Genomic DNA, 23506 nt, shown 5'->3' on the forward strand with positions numbered 1-23506 from the left:
AAAAAAAAAAAAAACTAGCCGGGCGAGGTGGCGGGCGCCTGTAGTCCCAGCTACTCGGGAGGCTGAGGCAGGAGAATGGCGTGAACCCGGGAGGCGGAGCTTGCAGTGAGCAGAGATTGCGCCACTGCACTCCAGTCTGGGTGACAGAGCGAGACTCCGCCTCAAAAAAAAAAAAAAAAAAAAAACTTAATGTCACTTTCAGCTTTTACTTATTTTGAATCTATAATTGCTACTAAAATAGTGATTAAAAGGCCAGGCACGGTGGCTCACACCTGTAATCCCAGCACTTTGGGAGGCCCAGGCAGGCGGATCACCTGAGGTCAGGAGTTCAAGACCAGCCTGGCCAATATGGTGAAACCCCCCTGTCAACTAAAAATACAAATATTAGCCAGGTGTGGTGATATGCGCCTGTAGTCCCAGCTACTCGGGAGGCTGAGACAGGAGAAGTGCTCGAACCCGCGAGGTGGAGGTTGCAGTGAGCCGAGATCATGCCACTGCACTCCAGCCTGGGTGACAGAGTGAGACTCCATCTCAAAAAAAAAAAAAGTGATTAAAATGTTTTATTTTGCTTAGTTGTATTTTCCCTAAAGGATATTCCTGTTTGTTGTCCTACTATTTTCTGTGTTTGTGTTTAACTCTTTTTACCACCTGATATACATCCATAGACACATAAATGACCTTTTTCATATTTACCTACTTTTCTAAAAATTAAAGGATATGAAAGGATCAGGATAGTTTATAGTTTAGGGCTTACGTGTTTCCTTGTTTTATATTCTAACAACGAAAAGAAGCAGTTGATGGCAATTGAATGGTATATTGTTTATCGAAAGTAAATAGAACAATTAAAGACTAGTTGGTTACTCTTTTTTATTAAGAGATCAGAGGGTAGGTCAGACGCTGTGGCTCATTCCTGTAATCCCAGCACTTTGAGAGGCCAAGGATCACCTGAGGTCAGGAGTTTGTGGCCAGTCTGGCCAACATGGCGAAACCCCATCTCTACTAAAAATATAAAAATTAGCTGGGTGTGATGTCACATGCCTGTGATCCCAGCTACCCAGGAGGCTGAGGCAGGAGAATCGCTTCAACCTGGGTGGAGGAGGTTGCTATGAACTGAGATTGCATCACTGCACTCCAGCCTGGGCGACAGAGCGAGACTCCATCTCAAAACAAAACAGAACAAAACAAAACAGATCAGAAGGTAGTCTGAAGGTCGTGAATTGTCTTGATTGATTCTTCACAGTTACAGTTGGAACTCCTTGTTCTACCTTTTTCCCCTTCTTACTGCTATACTTGAGTAGTCTAAAAAAAAAAAAAAAAAAAAAAAAGATCAGAGATTTGGAGCTACCTGTTGCCAATAGCCGGTTCACCTGAGGGAACCTATAGAAGAATAAAACCTATTTATTTCTCTTTCGAATTACAGAAGGGAGAAAACAGTAAGCAGTATTTTAGTACATATTCTATTAAATTAGACACAGCAAGCAGTTATATTTTCTAATTCTTTTTAAAACTGATTTTGGAATAAAATCATTATCATAATCTTAGTGAGGGGAAAACTGAAACATCCATATTATTGACTAAGGGAGTCAAATTTTATATTCTCTCAATACTTAGACTTAGCAGGGTACTGAGAGAAGTGCTGTAAGTTCAATCTACTTAGGTAGTAGTATGATGATGATGATAGAAAGTGGTCATTAGATACAACTGGTTGTATTTTATGTGTGTGTATGTATGTGTATAATAGTATGCTGAGAATCCACGTAATGGATTAAACCTAATTAATGTTAACATTAATTTATTCATTAGGAAGAGTATGCCTTTCGTATAAGGAAGATCCAGGGAGAGTGGAGGAATGGGATGGACATTTCAAAATAGAGTATTGGCTGGGCACGGTGGTGCACACCTGTAATCCCAGCACTTTGGGAGGCCGAGGCGGGCGGATCACTTGAGGTTGAGAGTTCGAGAACAGCCTGGCCAACATGTTGAAACCCTGTCTCTACTAAAAAAATACAAAAATTGGCTGGGCGTGGTGGCGCACACCTGTAATCCTAGCTACTTGGGTGGCTGAGGCAGGAGAATCACTTGAACCTGGGAGGCAGAGGTTGCAGTGAGCTGAGATTGCACCACTACACCCCAGCCTGGGCAACAGAGCGAGACTGTGTCTCAAAAAAAAATAATAATAAATAGGTAAAATTCAGTATTGACTGGTGCCTTCTTTTCCAGCTTTATATCTGTCTTTCTGCCTGTCTCTACTTCTCTTTTTCTCCTTGCCACCTGGCAATCCCTCACCACTCTTCTGCTTCCCTTCAGGTTCCTTTTTTGCTTTCCACCTTGAACATTGCCTCTCTGTTCTCCCCTATATCTCTCGGCCTTCTTCACCTCACTCTATACCCTCTTCCCACCCAGCCACATACATATACTGCCCATGTTATTTCCCTTATATCCATCTATATTTTTCTTTTTTTGTCTTTCTCTCCTGTCCCATAAAAGATCTGGATATATATAATATATATTATTTCACAGGAATAACAAATACAATTTTTATTAGAGTTACACTAAATAGTTGCTCTAGTTCATCAAATATATTAATGTCTCTTTATGAGGAATTTACTTAAATGCCAGAGGGGCTTATCTTGTACATTTTCCCCCAAAAGTTGTACAAGAACTAATGTTCAAAGGCTCCACCGTGTTAATCACTAGTTCAATGGTGGGCAGCATAGTAGAAGAACTCAGGAAAGTGCTTGGTTATGCTTTTCAGAATACAGCCTATCATCTCGGTGAGGGAGGAAACCAATTTAAGAAGTTATAAAGCCTCAAACACTTGCAGGTATGGTTTCTGAAGTTTGGAAGGAGGCTATTCTAAAGGATTGTTCAGAGTTCCTACCAAAGACTAAAAACTAAACAATTATGCCAGTCTCTATGAAAACTGTAGTAGTAGTTAGTAATGTGCGCTAAGGTAAGGAGGAGGAGAAATGCAGACGGTTGACTTAGTTACATAACATTCCCTTCCATAGGTATTTTATAGTATTCTGTTTTATGACCACTTGATTTTATATTTTCTACATTCCCCAGGCTTCAGTTAAAACTCAGCATGCAAGTGTCAAACCTATGTAAATTTGAGTTTCTAAGTTTTTTTTACTGGGCCAGGGAGGGTATGTGTGTGTGTCTGTGTGTGTGTGACTGTGCACACACACATTTGTGCATGTGTATGAGGAGAGGGCAGGGATAGTCCCCATTTTAATGTGATGGAAGGCAGGTCACTCTCCTTCCCAGTTATTTCTCAGGACCACCAGGATGTTTTTGGATTCCACTGGTCATTGCCCTCACTTCAGAATCACTGCACTGTGCTCATGGAACAGCGACTGTCATCTCTCCCAGGAGCAGGTGGGGGAGGGAGTCCACTCTCCTGTGTCCTAAGCGGGAATTCAGGCTCTCCTTTTAATTCCTTCTAGCATTGCTGAGACCAATCTACAATGGTTATTATAACCTTGCTAATGCTTCAGTATAATTGAGGAAAATTCAAACAGAACAGAAACAACTTCAAACTAGGTATCAGATGTCACACTGCTCCAGTATTTCATACAGGAAAAGAGTCATACACTCTTTTTGTATAACAGCCTCACTGAGATGTAATTCATATATACCATAAAGTTCACCCTTTCCAAGCATACAATTGACTGGTTTTTAGTATATTCACAAAATTGTGCAACCATCTCCACTAATCATACACTCTCTCTAGACATCTCCTGCTCTCCCTCCTCCCCCCTAGTTTGTCACCTTGCTGCAAGCCTGCTGCCTTTTAAATCAGAGTGCCCACTCTAAGATTCTCTTCTAGGACTCTCAGCTTTTTTGTCTTAGGCATCATCCTTCCAGTCCCCACCAAAAGCAAACAAACAAACAAACAAAAAACTGCTGGTATCATAGTAGCCTTTCTATCTTAAGGAAATTTATTCTTTTTTGTTTTGTTGAGAATTCTCTCAACCTCTCTTTCAGACCAGGCTCCAGGCCTTACTTTTACATCAATGAAACCTGAAGAGATGTCATTTCTATCTTCTTAAATGTCTGCTTTTAACAGTGGAAATGGCAGCAGGCAGTTTTTAAAACTGCACTTCTTGTTGGTCCAAACGTATATGTCTAGTGCCAATGTCTTTCCTGAATTTCATCCTAGTATTTCTCCATGTCAAGTTTCATCCTCCCTTTAAAACAGCTCATTCTTGAGTTTTTAGTTTTAATAACTGTCATTTTCCTGGTCACTTGAAAGCTCTGCACTGGTTACATTTTCTTCGCTTATACCTACAGTTCCTACCATTCAGTGGTTGGTTGGTAAGTCACGATCCTTTCACCTACACCAGGTCTCCTGCATCTGCTCTCTCTGTTTTATTCCCATTGCTGTCACTCCAGATCAGACCCTCATTTTTTTGCACTCTTCTGACTTGTCTCTTGCAACTCCATTCTGTTTTATGCACTCCTGCCAAATACAATTAATTTTTCTTTATTTCAATATAATTTCTGTATTTAAAAATTCGTAGAAACTTCTCATTGCATACTGAATTAAAAATACAGATTAAATATAGAGTCCTACCCTGACATTCAAGGTCCTCAATAAATGTCTGCAATCTGCCTTTTTGCTTGTGTTTGTCTATGTTAATCCCAGGTATTAGCCAGACTGGTTTGTTCACCAGCATTTGTGACTATGCTTTGCAGCTTCCCAAGATTAAGCCTCCACTTCTCATGCTTCTGTCTCTGCATGAAATGTCCTTCTCCAGTCTGTGTGCCCTCCATGCAGCCGGCCTATTGATTGGGGCCCATCTCAGTACTATGTCCTCCATGTGCTTTTTCTATATTTCCATCCTCTGCAAATTATATATCCTCTTTCCTCTAAACTCCCACAGCTCTTCATGTATCTTCTTTAATAATATTTATCTTGGCCGGGCGCGGTGGCTCACGCCTGTAATCCCAGCACTTTGGGAGGCCGAGGCAGGCGGATCACGAGGTCAGGAGATTGAGATCATCCTGGCTAACACGGTGAAACCCTGTCTCTACTAAAAATACAAAAAAATTAGCCAGGTGTGGTGACAGGTGCCTGTAGTCCCAGCTACTCGGGAGGCTGAGGCAGGAGAATGGCGTGAACCTGGGAGGCGGAGCTTAGAGTGAGCCGAGATCGTGCCACTGCACTCCAGCCTGGGCGACACAGGGAGACTCCATCTACAAAAAAAAAAAAAAAAAACTGTATATATTTATATTATTTGTCTTATTTGGGCACCTGCCTAATCTGCTGAACTAGATTGTAATCTCCCTGACAGCAGAGGTCTAGTGCTTTAGGTTTCCTGAAACAATGTCCACGGTGCCATTTATATAGCAGCAGCAGTTGTAACAACAATGATGGCAGCTAACATTTAGTGAGCATTTACTGTTTGTTGGGCAGTGTTCTGATGAATTTTCATGAATTATGATATACTTAACCCTCATATGCCATAAGGTAGATGCTCCCCATATTGCAGATGAGGATACAGGCAAAGAGAGCTTAAGTGGTTAGAAGACAGCAGAACTGGGATTTTAATGCCCTGGGTCTTATGAGTTTAGAGCCCATGTTCTTATCCTTTTTGCTGTGCTGCCTTTTAGTATGTATTCTGTAAATACTGAATTACACTGGCTGGGCACAGTGGCTCACGCCCATAATCCCAGCACTTTGGGTGGCCGAGGAGGGTGGATCACCTGAGGTCAGGAGTTCAAGACCATTCTGGCCGACATGGCAGAACCCAGTCTCTACTAAAAATACAAAAATTAGCCGGATGTGGTGGTATGCGCCTGTAATTTTAGGTACTTGGGAGGCTGAGGCATGAGAATCGCTTGAACCTGGGAGGCAGAGGTTGCAGTGAGCTGAGATTGCACCACTGCACTCCAGCCTGGGTGGCAGACAGAGCGAGTCTCCGTCTCAAAAAAAAAGAGAGAAAAAAAAAAAAAAGACCCAAGAATGACATATTCTCTGGTTTGAATAGAAACAGCAATTAGAAATAGTAGTATAGAGTGCTGTTGTTACTCAAGCTTATGAATGACAGTTCTTTTATTTATACATTTCATTTGACTGGATTAGGTACTGAATGTATAAATCATCTGAATACAGATTGAGGTATTTTCATTTGAATGTCTTGAACCTACAAATATTCCCTCATAAAGTGGATAGGCTGTAGCTACCTTAGATATAAGTTCTCTGGTAGATGGGGTAAGCGATTTTGAAAGGTAACTATCCTGATTAAAGATTGCTCAAATTAGGAATCAAATGGAATTCTTTAAGCTCTTTTATGAGAAAAACTTGGGAGAGCTAAGTATTCTTAAGTGTTTTAAATACTATTTTCTGTAAATAACTTGTTCACCCTTTTTTTGTTTTTTAAAAAGCAAAGCCAGTGGTTGTTAATACAACCCCAGTGCGGATGTCAGTTCCAATTGTCTCAGCTCAGGCTGTCAAACAAGTGAGTATCACATAACTTCTTTCTCAGTCTTTCCCAAATGAATGTTAAGATTTAGGTGCAAGAGATTTATACTGAATTGAACAGCTGTAAAATTTATTTTGTGGTCATTGATGTATGTCCCTTCTTTTTAGGTTGTTCCAAAACCAATCAATCCAACTTCACAAATAGTAACTACTAGCCAGCCACAGCAACGGCTTATCATGCCTGCCACACCACTGCCACAGATCCAGCCCAACCTCACTAACCTGCCACCAGGCACTGTCCTGGCACCAGCTCCGGGAACAGGGAATGTGGGTTATGCAGTGCTTCCAGCTCAGTATGTTACTCAGGTATGTGGAAAAAATGAAGTCATTGTATTGCAAAAGTGATAACGGGGTCCAAGATGTCTAGTGCTATCACAGAAACTACTCAAACACATCTAACTCAGTATTGAAGTGGCACTTTCCAAAATCTGAAAATGTTAACCCAAACCTTTTAGTTTATTTTTATGTACCCTTAGCATTTAGAAATATATAACACAGGTCAGATATACAAGTCAGACAATTTGGAGCTGAGAGCAGCTTGGCAAGAGCACAAGGCTGTGGCGGTATGATAGAAAATAGACTGAAGTTAAAATCAGCAGAGTCCAAATGAATTTAGAAAAGACTGTGGCTATTACAAAGCTCTTCCTCACATCAGTTTGATGCCACTGACTTGGAAAATAAGTCCAAGTTTATTTATTGGGAAATAAACTGTGAGATGCATTTCCAGGTGACATATCTTTAGCGATCTGTCTACTCTTACTGGTCATCTTTAGAATGAAAGACAGGGAAACAAACCCACATGTGTACTTTTTAATGAAATATACTTTGGAATATGTTTTGTGGCTATTGATAAAAAGAATAATGTTCAGTATTTTTGTCACAAGCATTTCTAATGTTTAGAAGTTGGTGTAAAATAGAAACTCAACTATTGTGCATGTAACTTATTCTTTGTAATTTGTAGTGTGATAAATGATCAATATAGTACCTGTTTTATTTGTAAGTAGGCACATTGCATTTTTCTAGCCAAAACAAGTTATTACAGTACTTCGAGAGCATTCATCTAGAATTTCCTATCATTCTGACATACTTAACTCTTCTGTGAAATACTTTCTTTATATTTGTACTATGTAGTACTGTAACATGTTCACATTATTTTCACCTATAGTATTGGTTTGAGTCTTTAAAAGAGCTCTGTGAAGTATGTGTTTGTATGAAATTCTCCATTGTGTTTTTCTTATTTTAATAGATGAATTTGTATTTCTTACTGATCATCATACCTGAGAATATTGTCCATTTTTGGAAATATGATCTAAAATTAATTTTCTTTACATGTAGCTACAGCAGTCTTCATATGTATCAATAGCAAGCAACTCTACCTTTACTGGAACATCTGGTATCCAGACCCAGGCACGGCTTCCATTCAATGGGTGAGTATTTTGAAAATAGGTACATAAGTTGTTAGATCAGCTTAAATGCAACAATAAATATATATATTCCAAACTACATCCTCTTTGACTTTTTTCCCCTCAAAGCTATGTGAGCATGCCTCTAAAATACTTGTTGAAATATTTCAAACAGAAAAATTACAGAAATAGTCAATTCCCAAATACTCTATTCAGATTCACCAATTTTGCTACATTAGTTTTATTATTCTCTTTCATTCTGAATATGTTTCCAAAATGATGATGCTAACTATTTTTTATCTTTATTTTTCGAGACAAGGTCTTGCTCTGTTGCCCGGGCTGGAGTACAGTGCTGTGATCTCAGCTCACTGCAACGTCCACCTCCCAGGCTCAAGCAATCCTCCTGTTTCAGCCTCCTGAGTAGCTGGAACTGTATGCGCATGCCACCATGCTCTCCTAATTTTTAAATATTTTGGTAGAGATGCAGTCTCACTATATTGCCCAGGCTAATCTCCAAGTCCTGGGCTCAAGTGATCCTCCTGGCTCAGTCTCCCAAAGTACTGGGATTCCAGGCTTGAGCCACTGCACCTGCCCAACTATTTTAAAAATTATGTTAGGTCCTTGTTTTTTGTTGATGTTTATTTGTTTATCTATTAATTACTGCCTTTGCAATATCAGCTTAGAAGCAGTGCTTAATTACCCGGAATCAGTCCACATCCCACTTCCATTTCCTTCTCCACATACTCCTTTTCCTCACTGCCTTTTTATACTTGAATCCCAAGAGTTTTGAGGCAATCTCAACTTTGTTTTCTTACAAGGGACAGTGTTTGTGGAGTGTTCTTTAGCAGCTATTGATAACTTCTTTTTAAAAAATTATTCCATATCTTGTCTTTACGTCTTTTCATGTTACAACTTGCCTTTGGACCTAATGTAAACAGAACAACATAGCAAACTTTTTATTTTAGATGAACAAATTTAACATTGGTTAAAACTTTATTTCTGGAACAATTTATAGATTGGAGACTTTTCTAATCTTAAATTAGTTTTAGGTCTAATTTTTTAAATTTTAAATTAATTGTAGCTAAATTTAAATTAATTGTAGTAACTAAATTAATTTTAGTTACTATTAATTGATTAAATGTATATATTTTTTCTATCTGTACAGCATAATCCCATCAGAGTCTGCCAGTCGGCCCCGAAAGCCCTGTAACTGTACAAAATCACTGTGTTTGAAATTGTAAGTGTTTTTGCCACTCTTTGCTCATTTAATATAATTGGAAATGCTCTTAAAAGTAAATGGAGTTAACTAAAAATTTTTAACAGACCAAAGCTCGTAAGTCTAAGTAATTTAAATAAACATACAAGTCAATATTTGCACATATATGGCAGTATAAAAATATTATTTCATTCATTTTAGAAAGAAATATTTAGAGTCCTTATTATACATGAATCACTGGAGTAGGGGTTAGGGACATAGCAGCATGAGACAGACATAGCTTCTGCCCTTAATAATGTTTGATCTTATTCATGACTTTTGTATTTGGTCTACTACGTGAAGAGATGATACTCTGCATAGTTTTAAAAATCATTGAATGGTTAATTTGCTTATTAGCATTATAAAGATTTGACATGAAATAGTTAAATGAAAAGCATTGGTCTTATTGGGGCATAGAATCCAAAGAAGTACTACTATAACTCAAATGAGCCAGCTCAACTATTAGAATATAGCCAGTGTTCTTCCTTTTTCAGAATTGTGAAATGCCTGACTTTGGGGGCACATAAAATTATATAGCTCTTGTGCGACAGCTGTTATTGGTTGGACTGTTTTAGGTCAAAATTCTAGGACTTGGTGATTTAAACTTTGAGCCTCAGTATGCGGTTGACAATAGATGTTGTTAACTCTTCAACTGGGTTGCTGAGTAGATTTCTGAAATGATTTACCACATATGTAGTACGTGTACAATATATATACAATGTATGCATATATAATCAGGTAATTAGTAGTTTTCCTTAATAATGACTTTTTACCTATACTGACTTTTACCTTTCAGATATTGTGATTGCTTTGCAAATGGTGAATTTTGCAACAACTGCAATTGTACTAATTGTTATAACAATTTGGAACATGAAAATGAAAGGCAAAAAGCAATAAAGGTGATTATTTTTTATTTCATTTAACTGACAGAAATATCCAGTTTCACCAATTTTTTAAATAACTCAGTTGTCTTGCAAAGAAACATTTCAATTCCTTTTGCAGTGTTTAAATTTCATCTACTGTGATTTAACTCTAACTGATATTTGATCTGTTTTGCCAGGCATGCCTTGACAGAAATCCAGAAGCCTTTAAGCCTAAGATTGGGAAAGGAAAGGAGGGAGAATCTGATCGACGTCATAGCAAAGGATGTAATTGCAAACGATCAGGATGTCTTAAAAACTACTGTGAATGCTATGAGGTGAGATGCTGGGTGGTGAAAATAATATCTTTTAAGATATTTTAGAAGGGACATACTACAAAAATTTACTTGAAAATTGGGAAATCACCTTGCTATTGCAGTTTGAAAATATGCACAGTTGGCCCAGAGGCCCTTGTTTGAGGAAGGCTTTCGAGCCTCCTTAGCAGGGCTTCGGAGGAATACCTTGGGTTTACTATTACAGCCTGGGGTCTTATTTGGTGATTTACCATAACTTCTTGGTCATTATGCCCAGAAATATGCATGCAGATCAGAATACCAATATACTGATTTTCAATAAAAATAATAGTATCAAAGTGGGTTGGAAACTCTCCAGCAGTGATTCTCACCTGAGGTGCAGTTCTTATTGTTCTTCACAGGCTTCTTAGAAATATATGGCCGGGCACAGTGGCTCACACCTGTAATCCCAGCACTTTGGGAGGCAGAGGCGGGCAGATCACTTGAGGTCAGGAGTTCGAGACCAGCCTGGCCAACATGGTGAAACCCCGTCTGTACTAAAATACAAAAATTAGCTGGGCATGGTGGTGGACGCCTGTAATCCCAGCTACTCAGGAGGCTGAGGCACGAGAATCGCTTGAACCCGGGAGGTGGAGGCTGCAGTGAGCCGAGATCATATCACTGCACTCTAACATGGGCAACAGAGCAAGACTCTGTCTTAGATAGATAGATAGATAGATAGATAGATAGATAGATATAGATAGATAGATAGATAGATAGATATAGATGGATGGATGGATGGATAGATAGATAGATAGATAGATAGATACAGACAGACAGATACAAAATAGCCTGCATCCCAGGGTACAGTCTGGAAATTAAAGGATTATCTTGGCCAAAATGCTGGTTATGCCCACTCGAAAAGCACACTGCTTTGTGGAAAACCAAAGTATGTTAAGAAGTTTGCTTTGTGAGCATAAAAATAGGAAAGGGGGATCTGGCATATTGCCGGATGAGGTTACTGGTCACGGCAGGCGATTGTCTCCATTTTCACCATTTTGTTGTTCCACTGAGCTGGTTATTTTTACTTCTGGGTCAGGCATCTTCTCTGGAAGATGTAGTTGAAACTCTGCTCTGACAAAAGGCATGTAAATCTTCCCCTTCTTGCTTTAGACACAGTTCTATATAGTTTTATTTTAGAAGCTTATGTGTAACAATCTAGTGATTGAGTTTAACCCTAGATTACCATAATTGGTTTCTGGGTATGCCTGAAACTTTACTGACAGTGTTTTGGGTGGTTGCGTTATTCCTGTTCTTGGCTCTTCTCATACTGTCATATATTTTCATTCTTTCTTATTCTCAAGAGAGAATTAATTAATTAATTAGTTTATTTATTTATGGGCAGAAAGCCTAGCTTTGCACTTGCTGAAGGTTTGCCCTGCCACAGGAGCATGTCCTCCAGTTCAGTGCCCTCTCCTATACAGCATGTATCACATGAAAGATTTTGTGTATTGCATTTGCTGTGTAATGAATTCTTTCCTAATCTACTTATTTACAAAGTCAACTACTACTCTCAGGAAGTAAAGTAGAATAGGAGAGTAACATCTTGTGAGTTCTGCAGATGATCTGAATGAAAATTGCATAAAGAGACAAGTTTTTTGTTGCTGTTGCTTTTTTTTTTGAGACGGAGTCTCGCCCTGTCACCCAGGCCGGAGTACAGTGGTGCGATCTTGGCTCACTGTAATCTCTGCCTCCTGGGTTCAAGTGATTCTCCTGCCTCAGCTTCCCAAGTAGCTGGGATTACTGGCGCCTGCCACCATGCCCAGGTAAGTTTTGTATTTTTTTTTTTTTAGTAGAGATAGGGTTTCACCACGTTGGCCAGGTTGGTCTCGAACTCAAGTGATCCACCCACCCATCAGCCTCCCAAAGTGTTGGGATTACAGGCGTGAGCCACCGTCACAACTTGATTTTTTAAACTGTCTTAAGGAACATCTCCAAATCCAACAAGCCAGTTTCATCCAGTGCTGGAATCTTTTTTACTCTTGCTTCTTTTGAATACCCGATGAAATAGCTAGCTTACGTTTAGAAGCCATACAAAAGTTATCGTGAATATGTAAAAATTAACACTTTTTTTTTTTTTTTTGAGCCGGTGTCTCACTCTGTTGCCAAGGCTGGCATGCAGTGGTGTGATCTCGGTTCACTGCAAGCTCTGCCTCCCGGGTTCACACCATTCTCCTGCCTCAGCCTCCCGAGTAGTTGGGACTACAGGCAGCCGCCACCACGCCTGGCTAATGATTTGTATTTTTTAGTAGAAACGGGGCTTCACCGTGTTAGCCAGGATAGTCTTGATCTCCTGACCTTGTAATCCGGCCGCCTCGGGCTCCCAAAGTGCTGGGATTACTGCACCCGGCCAACACTTCTTTTGAGAACGCGGAAATTTATGTAAAGTTGGATCAGAAGGGCAAAGCGACCCTTTCATGTATATGGCATTGAATAATCAGTACATGCTGGGCATATGAAATTCAGACATATATGAACTAACCATTTAATTAAACTGATTAACAAATCTGTGAATAGAAGTAGAAAAGGTACTGGACTAGTTGAAAAGTGTTAGAAGAGAGAACCCTGCCCTACCTATTCTAATGAAGTTTTGTCAGGACAGATACACCGTCTAGTAACAAATTTATCATTCCAAAAGTTATGTACCAAAAAATGAAGAAACTTAGAATATACTAAACTAGGAATAGCAGCGGCTAATTGGCTGTAAATTAGCTGTGGGCTTATCTGACATTTTGTGTTGAATTGTTCTTTTGACACCTTTTTCTTCAGCTGAATTGGCTTTTTAATCCCGTTGGTTTGCATCTGGACAACACATTCATGTTTCCTTTCAGTGCCTATAGGCTTGCTGATTGGATGAATGGCTACCCACCTTATTTCATGGTTGTGTCTTTTCTTGTGACCTTTTTCCTCCCGTCCACTTTTTTTTTTTTTTTTGTACAGGGGAAGTTAAATTAGCCAAGCTAAGTGTCATTGTAATTTCTCCATCCTGAGCTCCAGTTAGACACTATTAATGTCTTTCTTATGGTTCTTAAAATATAAAAAGAATTAAAATATATATATATATTTAATCTAAATTACCATTATTGGTATGTTTTCCCCACTCTGAGGTCAGGAATTTTCTCTCTTCATCACTAGATGCTTATTAAGTATTGCTTTAGTTAGATTACCAGTCAGGCTCACAGTAACCCAGTTAACACCAACTTATATCCATTTATTCCTTTGGTAAATGGAATTTATTGGTGTCTTATAAGAAAGGAGCAGAGTAAATGTGTTTATAATGCAGTCCGTTTATCTTACTAGGTGGTATAGAGAGAAAGGACAGTTTTATTTATTTATATAGACATGGGTTCATTGAAGAAAATGCAGCTAACAAAAACATACTCAAATTCATTCGAAATCAGGGAAATATAAATTAAAGAACAGTGAAATCTCACTTTATCACCCCCACCACCAGATTATAAATTTTTTTTTTTTTTTTTTTGAGACGGAGTTTCATTCTTGTTGCCCAGGCTGGAGTGCAGTGGCGTGATCTCGGCTCACCACAACCTCCACACCTCCAGGGTTCAAGCAATTCTCCTCCCTCAGCCTCCTGAGTAGCTGAGATTACAGGCATGTGCCACTGGCTAATTTTTTTTTTCTTTAGTAGAGACGGGATTTCTCCATGTTAGTCAGGCTGGTCTTGAACTGCCGACCTCAGGTGATCCTCCCACCTCAGCCTCCCAAAGTGCTGGGATTACAGGCGTGAGCCACCGTGCCTAGCATAAAATGTTAAAAGGAGTTATAATATCCATTGTTGGAGGTAATGTGGGAAATCCTTCCTTTACACATCGCTGATGAGATATGAGGTATTACAGCCCTTTGAAAAAGCAATCTGGCCAGGCGCGGTGGCTCACGCCTGTAATCCCAGCACTTTGGGAGGCCAAGGCAGGCGGATCACTAGGTCAGGAGATCGAGACCATCCTGGCTAACACGGCGAAACCCCTCTCTACTAAAAATGCAAAAAATTAGCTGGGTGTGGCGGTGGGTGCCTGTAGTCTCAGCTACTTGGGAGGCTGAGGCAGGAGAATGGTGTGAACCCAGGAGGCGGAGCATGCAGTGAGCTGAGATTGCACCACTGCACTCCAGCCTGGGCGACTGAGCGAGACTCCATCTCAAAAAAAAAAAAAAAAAAAAATACATGACCTGTTATCCAGTGAGCCCAGTTCTGGAAATCTAACTCAGAAAAATAAAAAGGCATAATGTATACCAAAAAAAATCTCTTTATGCATCATTTGTGGTACCCTAGAACTGGAAACAAAAATAAACACCCATCAGTAGGGAAAATGAAAGTCCAAAAAAATAGACACATCATACCAGGGATTTACACTTAGCCGTTAAATAGAATGAATTCAAGCTATGCCAGATGACTTTGGAGGGATTCCATGAGTTGTAGTATAAGAAAAGCAAGATGCAGAAAAGCAGGTATATGATTTTGAAAAACTAAAAAGTGAAAGTTCTGTATTTGTATATATACATAAGGTCTACGGTTTTATATATGACATATTTTTACATGAAAATATATATTTATATAAAATGTAAAACACACCCTAGTTTCATATGGGTTATTGAAGGGTTTGGGGAATCTGAAGTCCCTCCCGAACTCCCTCTTCAGATTAAAATAACATAATAGAATAATAAAAATAGCATCTATGAAATCCCTTTAATATGAAATTATATACATATGCATAAATGGGAGGTCACCTACATGTTAGTGATGATTTGATTGAGGTGGCTGGATTCTGGATGACCCTTATTTTTGATATTTTAATGTATCATTCATGTTTATGAAAAACATGTGTTATTCCTATCTGAGGAAAATCTATATCCATAGTGGGGGAAAACTGACATGGAAGGACACAGCCACAAATGTTATACAGCCACTGTCAGACTTAAGAATACCTAACCTAGCTAGCCACATGTGTAGTTACTGTTTGTCAGCCAGAGATACTTCCATCTAATCTTATTATCAGTTGACCAGGTAATGCTATTAGCTGTTGATATGATCATAGCATCTACTTACAGTAATGTATTTTGGTTTTGATTTGGAAACTTTTCTTTTGTAAATCTTTTAGGCAAAAATAATGTGTTCCTCAATATGCAAATGTATTGGCTGTAAGAATTTTGAAGAAAGCCCGGAAAGGAAGACATTGATGCATTTGGCAGATGCAGCTGAAGTAAGGGTACAGCAACAAACAGCAGCCAAGACGAAGTTATCCTCTCAAATTTCAGACTTGCTTACTAGGCCAACACCAGCTTTAAATAGTGGAGGTGGAAAGTAAGTCAGTATTTTAATCTTTTTATAGTATTTCCCAAATACTCACTTTTGATAAAGTTTCTTTTCAGGGGGCAAAGTTGAGTTTATACTTTTGGTTGTTGCAAACCTGATTTTTGCATTTTCTTTCCATCTTTAGCTACTTGTAAAGGAATTTAAAGGTAACAGAAGCCACTGTCAGATTATTGTGCAGTTCGAAAATGCACAGTAATGATTTAGTCCACTGTGCTTAATTTCTGTCTACTAAGATGAGGTAATTATGTAATTTGAGGAACCCCAAAGAAAACCAGATGTTTCATATGTCTCCCTGAACATGTAATTATTTATGTTTTTGCATTTTCTTACCTTCTCTTGCCTCTTCCATTTCTTGGAGCACTTTTCCCATCCTATTGGGCCACCCATCACACTGTAATAGTGCAGCTCCTTATTGTTATCTCTTATTCTGCTGAGTTCTGGAGTAGAAAAGCTTGACCTCTAAAGTCAGGTAGACTTGAGTTTATACTATCTGTGCTGCTTAGTAGTTTGTGAATTTCTTTGAGCCTCAGTTTTCTTTCCTTAAAATAGCCTATACCAGGTGGCTGTGAGAAAAATAAGGCATGTCTGTAATATCTCCAGTGTCTGTCAAGACCTGATAAAACATAGTTTGTGATTTGGACTGGACTGGTATTAGAAAGTTTGTTAGAGGTTAATTCGAGGAATTATTAAATGGAATGCACCTTGCAAATGGCATATGATTTAAAATGCCTAAGTAGGCCAGGCACGGTGACCCACGCCTATAATCCTAGCACTTTGGGAGGCCGTGGTGGGCAGATCACCTGAGGTCAAGGGTTTGAGACCAGCCTGGCCAACATGCTGAAACCCCATCTCTACTAAAAATACAAAAAGTTAGGTGAGTGTGTGGTGCACGCTTGTAATCCCAGCTGCTCGGGAGGCTGGCACAGGAGAATCACTTGAGCTCGGGAGGCAGAGGTTGCAGTGAGCCGAGATCGCACAATTGCACTCCAGACTAGGCAACGAGAACAAAACTCCATCTCAAAAATAAAATGCCTAAGTTGAAAAGGAGATCCAGTGCTTATAAAAATAAGGCTTTTTTGTACAAATATTTAAGATACTAGTTTTTTGTTTTGTTTTTTATCTCTTTTCGAGAGATAGTCTCACTCTGTTGCTCAGGCTGGTGTGCAGTGTCATGATCTCAGCTCAGTGCAATCTCCGCCTCCTGGGTTTAAGCAATTCTCCTGCCTCAGCCTCCTAAGTAGCTGGGATTACAGGCATACACCACCACGCCCAGCTAATTTTATGTATTTTTAGTAGAGATGAGGTCTGTGTTGGCCAGCCTGGTCTTGAATACCTGACCTCAGGTGATCTGCCCATCTCAGCTTCCCAAAGTGCTGGGATTATAGGCGTGAGCCACCGCACCTGGCCTTAAGATATTAATTCTAAAGAACTCTTATGACTGGAATATAAGGAGCAAATGGTTTTTGACTGAATAAAGTGGAAATGGTCAGACACCTTAATGAGGCTTATAACCTGGGATTCTGGTCTTTAGAGTACTGAATATAATCTCCACATGGAGATTAAAGATACTGCCACAGTAAAATATTTATAATTTTTTAAAATTGCGAAGATGTTTACAATATGAAAACAAAATTATAAAATTATAATCAAAACTACGTATTAAAAACTTTTATAAAAAAAGTTATGCAAGCATGTTAACACGCTTGTTTCAAGTGACCAAAACCTTAAATTAACATTTTCTAGTTTAAAATGCTGGTTTGTATGTTAAAGATTCCTATACAGCTGCATGGCAACCTGAATTCTCAATTACCCTTTCTTGCCATAGTGAGCTTTAATTTCAGACTTCATTGTTTAGTATACTTGTTAGTGACCGCTTACTCACAGGTTGTTGAGTTCGTAGTTAGATTATGTTGCTTGACTTAATCTGTCACAGCGTAAGACTTGAGTTGGCTGCAAATATAGCAGGCCTCACGATGGGTTGCTCCAATTTAATACTCAATAGCTCAGGTCTTTATGAATGCAACTCTGTGTAGAACAACATTTGGTTTCCCCATTTTGCTTTGTTGTGATAGAACAATGCAGAATTTTGGAATGTTTTCTACAAACAGTATCAGTGACTATGGTAAAGTGCTTTATTTTTCTTTTTGCCCAAGAGGTAGTGCTATCAATTCCCAATATTATTCATTTAGCAACTATTCATGTAGTGTCTCTATGTCATGCACTATTCTAGGCACTGGAGCAACAGCAGTACATAAAAATTGAACTTTTGGAGCGTACATTCATGATTTGGGAGGATTTTAGTTAAATTCTAGTCTTCATGTAGACTATTATCTTTTAGTTAACCACATAACTTTGCCTAGGTAGTAAGTCACGTGTTTTATATGTTAAATTTTCTGAACAATATTCTTACAGTATGTGAATAATAAAACCAAATCTAACTTTTTAAAGCCCTTTTTAGGATGTGCTTGTGCTCACTGTGTCAATTGTGATGCTCATCCTGCTGGTGAATTGTGAAAGTGTCAGTAGAGATTTCCAGATGAAAGAATGTATCCACTTTTGCTATTATTTAACACCACCATCATCTTTCTCTTTCAAAAATCATTTCAGATTGCCATTTACATTTGTAACTAAGGAAGTAGCCGAAGCCACATGTAATTGCCTCCTTGCCCAGGCAGAGCAGGCAGACAAGAAGGGAAAATCAAAGGCAGCAGCGGAACGGATGATACTCGAGGAATTCGGACGATGTTTGATGAGTGTCATCAACTCTGCAGGAAAGGCAAAAAGTGACCCTTGTGCCATGAATTGCTAACTCTTGCACAAAAGAATGATAAATGGAACTGTACAGAAAATTTAAGGTGCAGGGACATTGATTTTCTGCAAGAAAAACAATTACTGTATTTTAATTCAGTCCTTGTTTTAAAAGACCTGAAATTATAATACTGAAGAGGAAGAAATTTTAAATGAGGAAATTAGTACATTTTAAATCTTAGTTAAATCTGCTTATGCCCCTTCTAAATTGAATTTTTCTTTATTATATAGATTTCTTAATTTGCTTGGGTTTCTTAAGAATTAGATGTTCTCTTTCTGATACCGTTAACAAAAAATGTTTATAAATTCATATCATTTATAATGTATGGTGTTGTATGACTTTGTTAGTAGAAAAGCCACAGCAGCAATGGTTAGCACCCATTCTTTGGGACTTGATCTAGAATATATGCAGACAGAATGTTACATCAACAAGTTCTTATGAAACACATTCAAATGACATTTTGTATTTAGAATAGGACTATCTTTTAAAGAAAAATCAGCCTTTTTGGGCAGATTCTGGAATAATATCCTGTTGTCACTTTGGGAATGTCAGAAGGGGAAATAATCCCCAGGCACACTTTAAATAAATTTTAAAGTTATTTAAAAAAAAACATATAAAATATTAAAGGACAGTAAATAATTCTCAGAGGATGGGCAATGTGTTTCTGTCATAAGGAATGGCTAACAGATGCTCTAGGCTGTCTCCCTTTTCTTTCAAAGAGTTGGTATGTATTTGAAGAAATAAACTGTCAAAGTGATTACTGGGTACTACTAAAATGATAGGTGGATATAAATAGAAGTAAACATATTATGTAGTGATAATATAGAACCTAACATAGTAATCAAGTATAAAATTTGGCATGGGTGGAGAAACAAAGACTAAGGAAGCTACAAAAGATGAATTTAGAGAAGTTTTCATCTATACAATCAGTCATTTTTATAGACTATTTTTTTTTTTTGAGACAGAGTCTCACTGTGTAGCCCAGGCTGGAGTGCAATGGTGCGAGCTCAGCTCACTGCAACCTCTGCCTCCCGGGTTCAAGCGATTCTTCTGCCTCAGCCTCCCAAGTAGCTGGGACTACAGGCGCCCGCCACCATGCCCGGCTAATTTTTTGTATTTTTAGTAGAGACGGGGTTTCACCGTGTTAGCCAGGATGGTCTCAATCTCCTGACCTCGCGATCTGCCCGCCTCGGCCTCCCAAAGTGCTGGGATTACAGGCGTGAGCCACCATGCCCAGCCCTTTTTATAGATTTTGGAACTAAGAGGTTTCAGATCAATTCACAACTCTTACTTGATTTACAGAAATGGGCCTGCTAACAATATTTTCAAAATTGCAGTGGGATTTCTTTTTATAAGGGAAGTTTAATATGACATTATTTTCAGCCAGTGATTTGGAAGGTCTGTTTTCCTATAATTACTAAAATAACCTAAATCATTTTCAGTAATTCAAAAACTATGAATTTAAGAGCCTGTTGTGACAGGACTCTTGATTTTATGACAAGAAAAAACCATGTTGGAATTCAGGCATTTTGTTAGGTACCTTAATTGTCAGTAATTAGTATATGATTATTGCATTTCCTACAAGGACTCTATAGTTGTATGTATTGTGTATATATGTTCATATGAACACACAAGATATAGGCAATAGAAATTAAGTAATCTAAAAGAGGATTCCGTTATTCACTAAAGTATCTTCCTTTTAAATTTGGATTTATAAAATCATAGTGCAGTAACTTTAAATGTAGATAGTGCAAACATTCTTAGCACCTCAATCTAGTATGTTTAATTAAAATTTGTATAAATGTAAATTAGTGTAAGGGTAAAATAATAATCAAGTTATTTTTCAAAAGACTGCAATAAGTTTTTGGTCTAAACTTAAACTTTGTTCATTTTGTACATACTCTGTGTTAATTCTAATTGCACCTTTGTGATGTGTATTTATATACAGTGTGCAGAAAATGTTCGTGAAATTTTGATTACAATTGTAGATTATGTATGATGGCATTGCTTATGAATGTTTTGCTTGTAAAAAAATTTCAAGGTGCAATCAAATGCTACTAGTTTTTCTGATTTTCAAAAATCTATCTAAAATATTAAGCCTTTTCCTTCCTGTGTAGTACTTAACAACTTTTTGTATTCAGGCATTTGCATCAAATTGCTGAACAAGATGAACAGCCACATTAATTCAGTGATTTTAAAAGACTATTTGGGGAGGGTTGGGTATATAATTTTTTAGCTCTATTTACATCCCAAAGTAGAAAGATTAAATTTATATTTACTAGAGCTATTCAAAGAATACACTTTTCTATATTGTAAAAACAGGACAGCAAAGTAAATCATACAGAAAATAAACATTTATACTATTCTGTAAAAAAAAAAGGTTTTGCATTTTTTCTTTAGTTTAATAACACCACTTTAACCATTTAATATGCAAGAAACCTTTTAAATTATCTCTAGTAAATTTGACATTACTTCTGAAAACACACAACTAAAAAATTCTACCATTTTGCTCAGTTATTACTAACATAAATTGCTTTGAAATGAGACTATGTCTTCTCTTTCTTCCCCATTGTTTAACAGAAATTCAGCTGGGCATGGTGGCTCACGCCTGTAATCCCAGCACTTTGGGAGGCCAATGCGGGTAAATCACTTGAGGCCAGGAGTTCTAGACCAGCCCGGGCAACATGGTGAAACTCTGTCTCTACTAAAAATACAAAAAAATTAACTGGGTGTGGTGGCACATGCCTGCAGTCCCTGCTAATTGGGAGGCTGAGGTGGGAGGATCACCTGAGCCTGGGGAGGTTGAGGCTGTAGTGAGTCAAAATTACACCACTGTACTCTAGCCTAGCAATCAGAGTGAGACCTTGTCTCAAAAACAAAAACAAAAATACCCAGGAAATCAGTCTACTCTGTCTTTTAATGTGAGATATTCTTTGATAGCTATCTTTCTTAGTTTCCTTTTTTCTGAAGCACTAAACACATCCTGTAGGTCTTATCTCTGGGGTCTGGGAAACAGAACCTTAATGTTACAGGTACAAAAGCCAACAGTGATTGGGGAGGTGGGAAGGACGTACTCCTTAGTTCCCCATTTTCTGGTAGTGGACAACTGACATTTTTTCAATCTTATGTAAAATGTGAATAAAAATACTTTTAGAAAAGTTATCTATTTTTATTGTTCTGTAACACAAGTAGTTAAGAAAATGAATACCAGTTATGTAAATGAAGCTTCACAGCAGGACCTCCAGACTAACTTTGATCATGTTGTATCTCTTAAGCATTTTCCATAGGAATTCTGGTGTGGCCACCCAAAGCAGAGGGAAGGCAATCAGCTAAAAATCCCTTACTATTGGAGTTATTTTCATCGTGTAAATTACTTAAGGCTTTTCTTGTAAGGGCTTCTTGAATGCACATTTTGTCATTATCTGTAGACCAAAGGTGAGCTTTTTTTTTTAATCCATGTGATTTTATGAGTTGAAAGCTATAAGGTATTTTTTTAATTAAAAATTTCCTTCTAAATGGCAAATTTTATGAGAGCATTTAAGACACTCTTAGTTTCTATTCAAAAGCAATAAAACAATTGTATATTTAGGGTAATGTTTATTATAAGGTCACAGGGATTTTATAAAACTGTCATTTATCATACTCGCATATGAAATCTGATCCTAATATTATAAAAAGAATACATCATGACCAAGTAGGGTTTATCCCAGGAATAGAAGGTTGATCCAATGTTTAAAAAAAATCAACGTAGTTCACTGTTTCAGCATATAAATAAGAAAAGCCAAATGATTATCTCAAAAGTTGCAGCAAATGACTGTGGATATAGGAAAAACTGCTAAATTGTATGTTTGTTTGTTTTTTGAGATGGAGTCTCACTCTGTCGCCCAGGCTGGAGTGCAATGGTGTGATCTCAGCTCACTGCAACCTCTGCCTCCCGGGTTCAAGCAATTCTCACGTCTCAGTCGCCTAAGTAGCTGGGACTACAGGCGCACGCCACCATGCCTGGCTAATTTTGTATTTTTAGTAGTGATGGGGTTTCACTATATTGGACAGGCTAGTCTCCAACTCCTGACCTCAGGTGATCCACCCTCTTTGGCCTCCCAAAGTGCTGGGATTACAGGCGTGAGCCACTGTGCGCGGCCACGATATGCTTATTTAAGAGGGTGAATATTATGGTTACGTCAATTTTATCTCAAAAATTTTTTTACCCAAAAGGTGCAGAAAAAAGTATCTGGTAAAATTCAACAGCCACATATGATTCAATAAACAAAAAAATAAAGTCTTCAGAGAACTAAGACTAAACCTGATGAAGACCATTTGCAAAAAAAGCCTGAGCTAACATACAAATGGTGAAGAATATTTTCCTTTAAGACTGGGAGCAACGCATTCTTATTCAACACTGTAGCTCACTGTGCAATAAGGCAGGTGGGAAAAAGGCCCACAGATTGAAAATAAATAAAGACAATATCTATTTGATGATATGAATCCCTATATAGAAAAACCAAAGAATCTAAAAAGTACTAGAATAAGTGAATTTAGCAAAATCAGTATGCAAAAGTTGACTACTTCTGTGTAGTAGCAATGAATGTTTAGAAACTGAAATTTTTAAATCACCACTTACAGATTTCAGAAAACATGAAATCTAACAAAAATATGTAAGATCTGTGCTGAAAAGTAAAAAACTGATGGAAAAAATCAAAGAACCTACAAAAAGAAGATGAAACAAAAAGAAGATATACCATGTTTCATGGATTTGAAGATTCTATATTATTAAGATGTCAGTTCTCTCCACATTGATCTATAGATTTAACACAACTGCAGTCAAAATCCCAGCAGGAATTTTTATAGAAATCAACAAGCTGATGATAAAACTTATATGGAAAGGGGCAACCAGAACAGCCAAAATATTTTTGAAAAAAGGACAAAGTTGGAGAACTCCCACCTAATTTCAAGACAGATAAAACTAGAGTAATTAAGACAGTGTGGTAGTGGATAGATCCTATTTATCAG

The 23506-nt window shown here is 38.0% G+C and overlaps 1 protein-coding gene across 6 annotated transcripts in view; it reads left to right on the forward strand.

The window, feature by feature from the left end:
- The window catches only part of LIN54 (lin-54 DREAM MuvB core complex component), an 88995-nt gene extending 67953 nt beyond the window's left edge, over positions 1-21042 (forward strand). For all 6 annotated transcript variants that reach the window (XM_033214231.1, XM_033214234.1, XM_033214229.1 and 3 more), the window contains 8 exons: positions 6394-6467; positions 6599-6796; positions 7826-7917; positions 9059-9130; positions 9945-10047; positions 10209-10346; positions 15473-15675; positions 18295-21042. In XM_033214231.1, coding sequence (XP_033070122.1) covers positions 6394-6467; positions 6599-6796; positions 7826-7917; positions 9059-9130; positions 9945-10047; positions 10209-10346; positions 15473-15675; positions 18295-18496 — 1082 coding nt within the window. In that variant the 3' untranslated portion in view covers positions 18497-21042. The remainder of the gene's footprint in view (positions 1-6393; positions 6468-6598; positions 6797-7825; positions 7918-9058; positions 9131-9944; positions 10048-10208; positions 10347-15472; positions 15676-18294) is intronic.
- The last annotated feature ends 2464 nt before the right edge of the window (positions 21043-23506 follow it).

The sequence above is a fragment of the Trachypithecus francoisi genome, unplaced genomic scaffold (genome assembly GCF_009764315.1).
Source record: "Trachypithecus francoisi isolate TF-2019V2 unplaced genomic scaffold, Tfra_2.0 Lachesis_group1, whole genome shotgun sequence".
NCBI lineage: Eukaryota > Metazoa > Chordata > Mammalia > Primates > Cercopithecidae > Trachypithecus > Trachypithecus francoisi.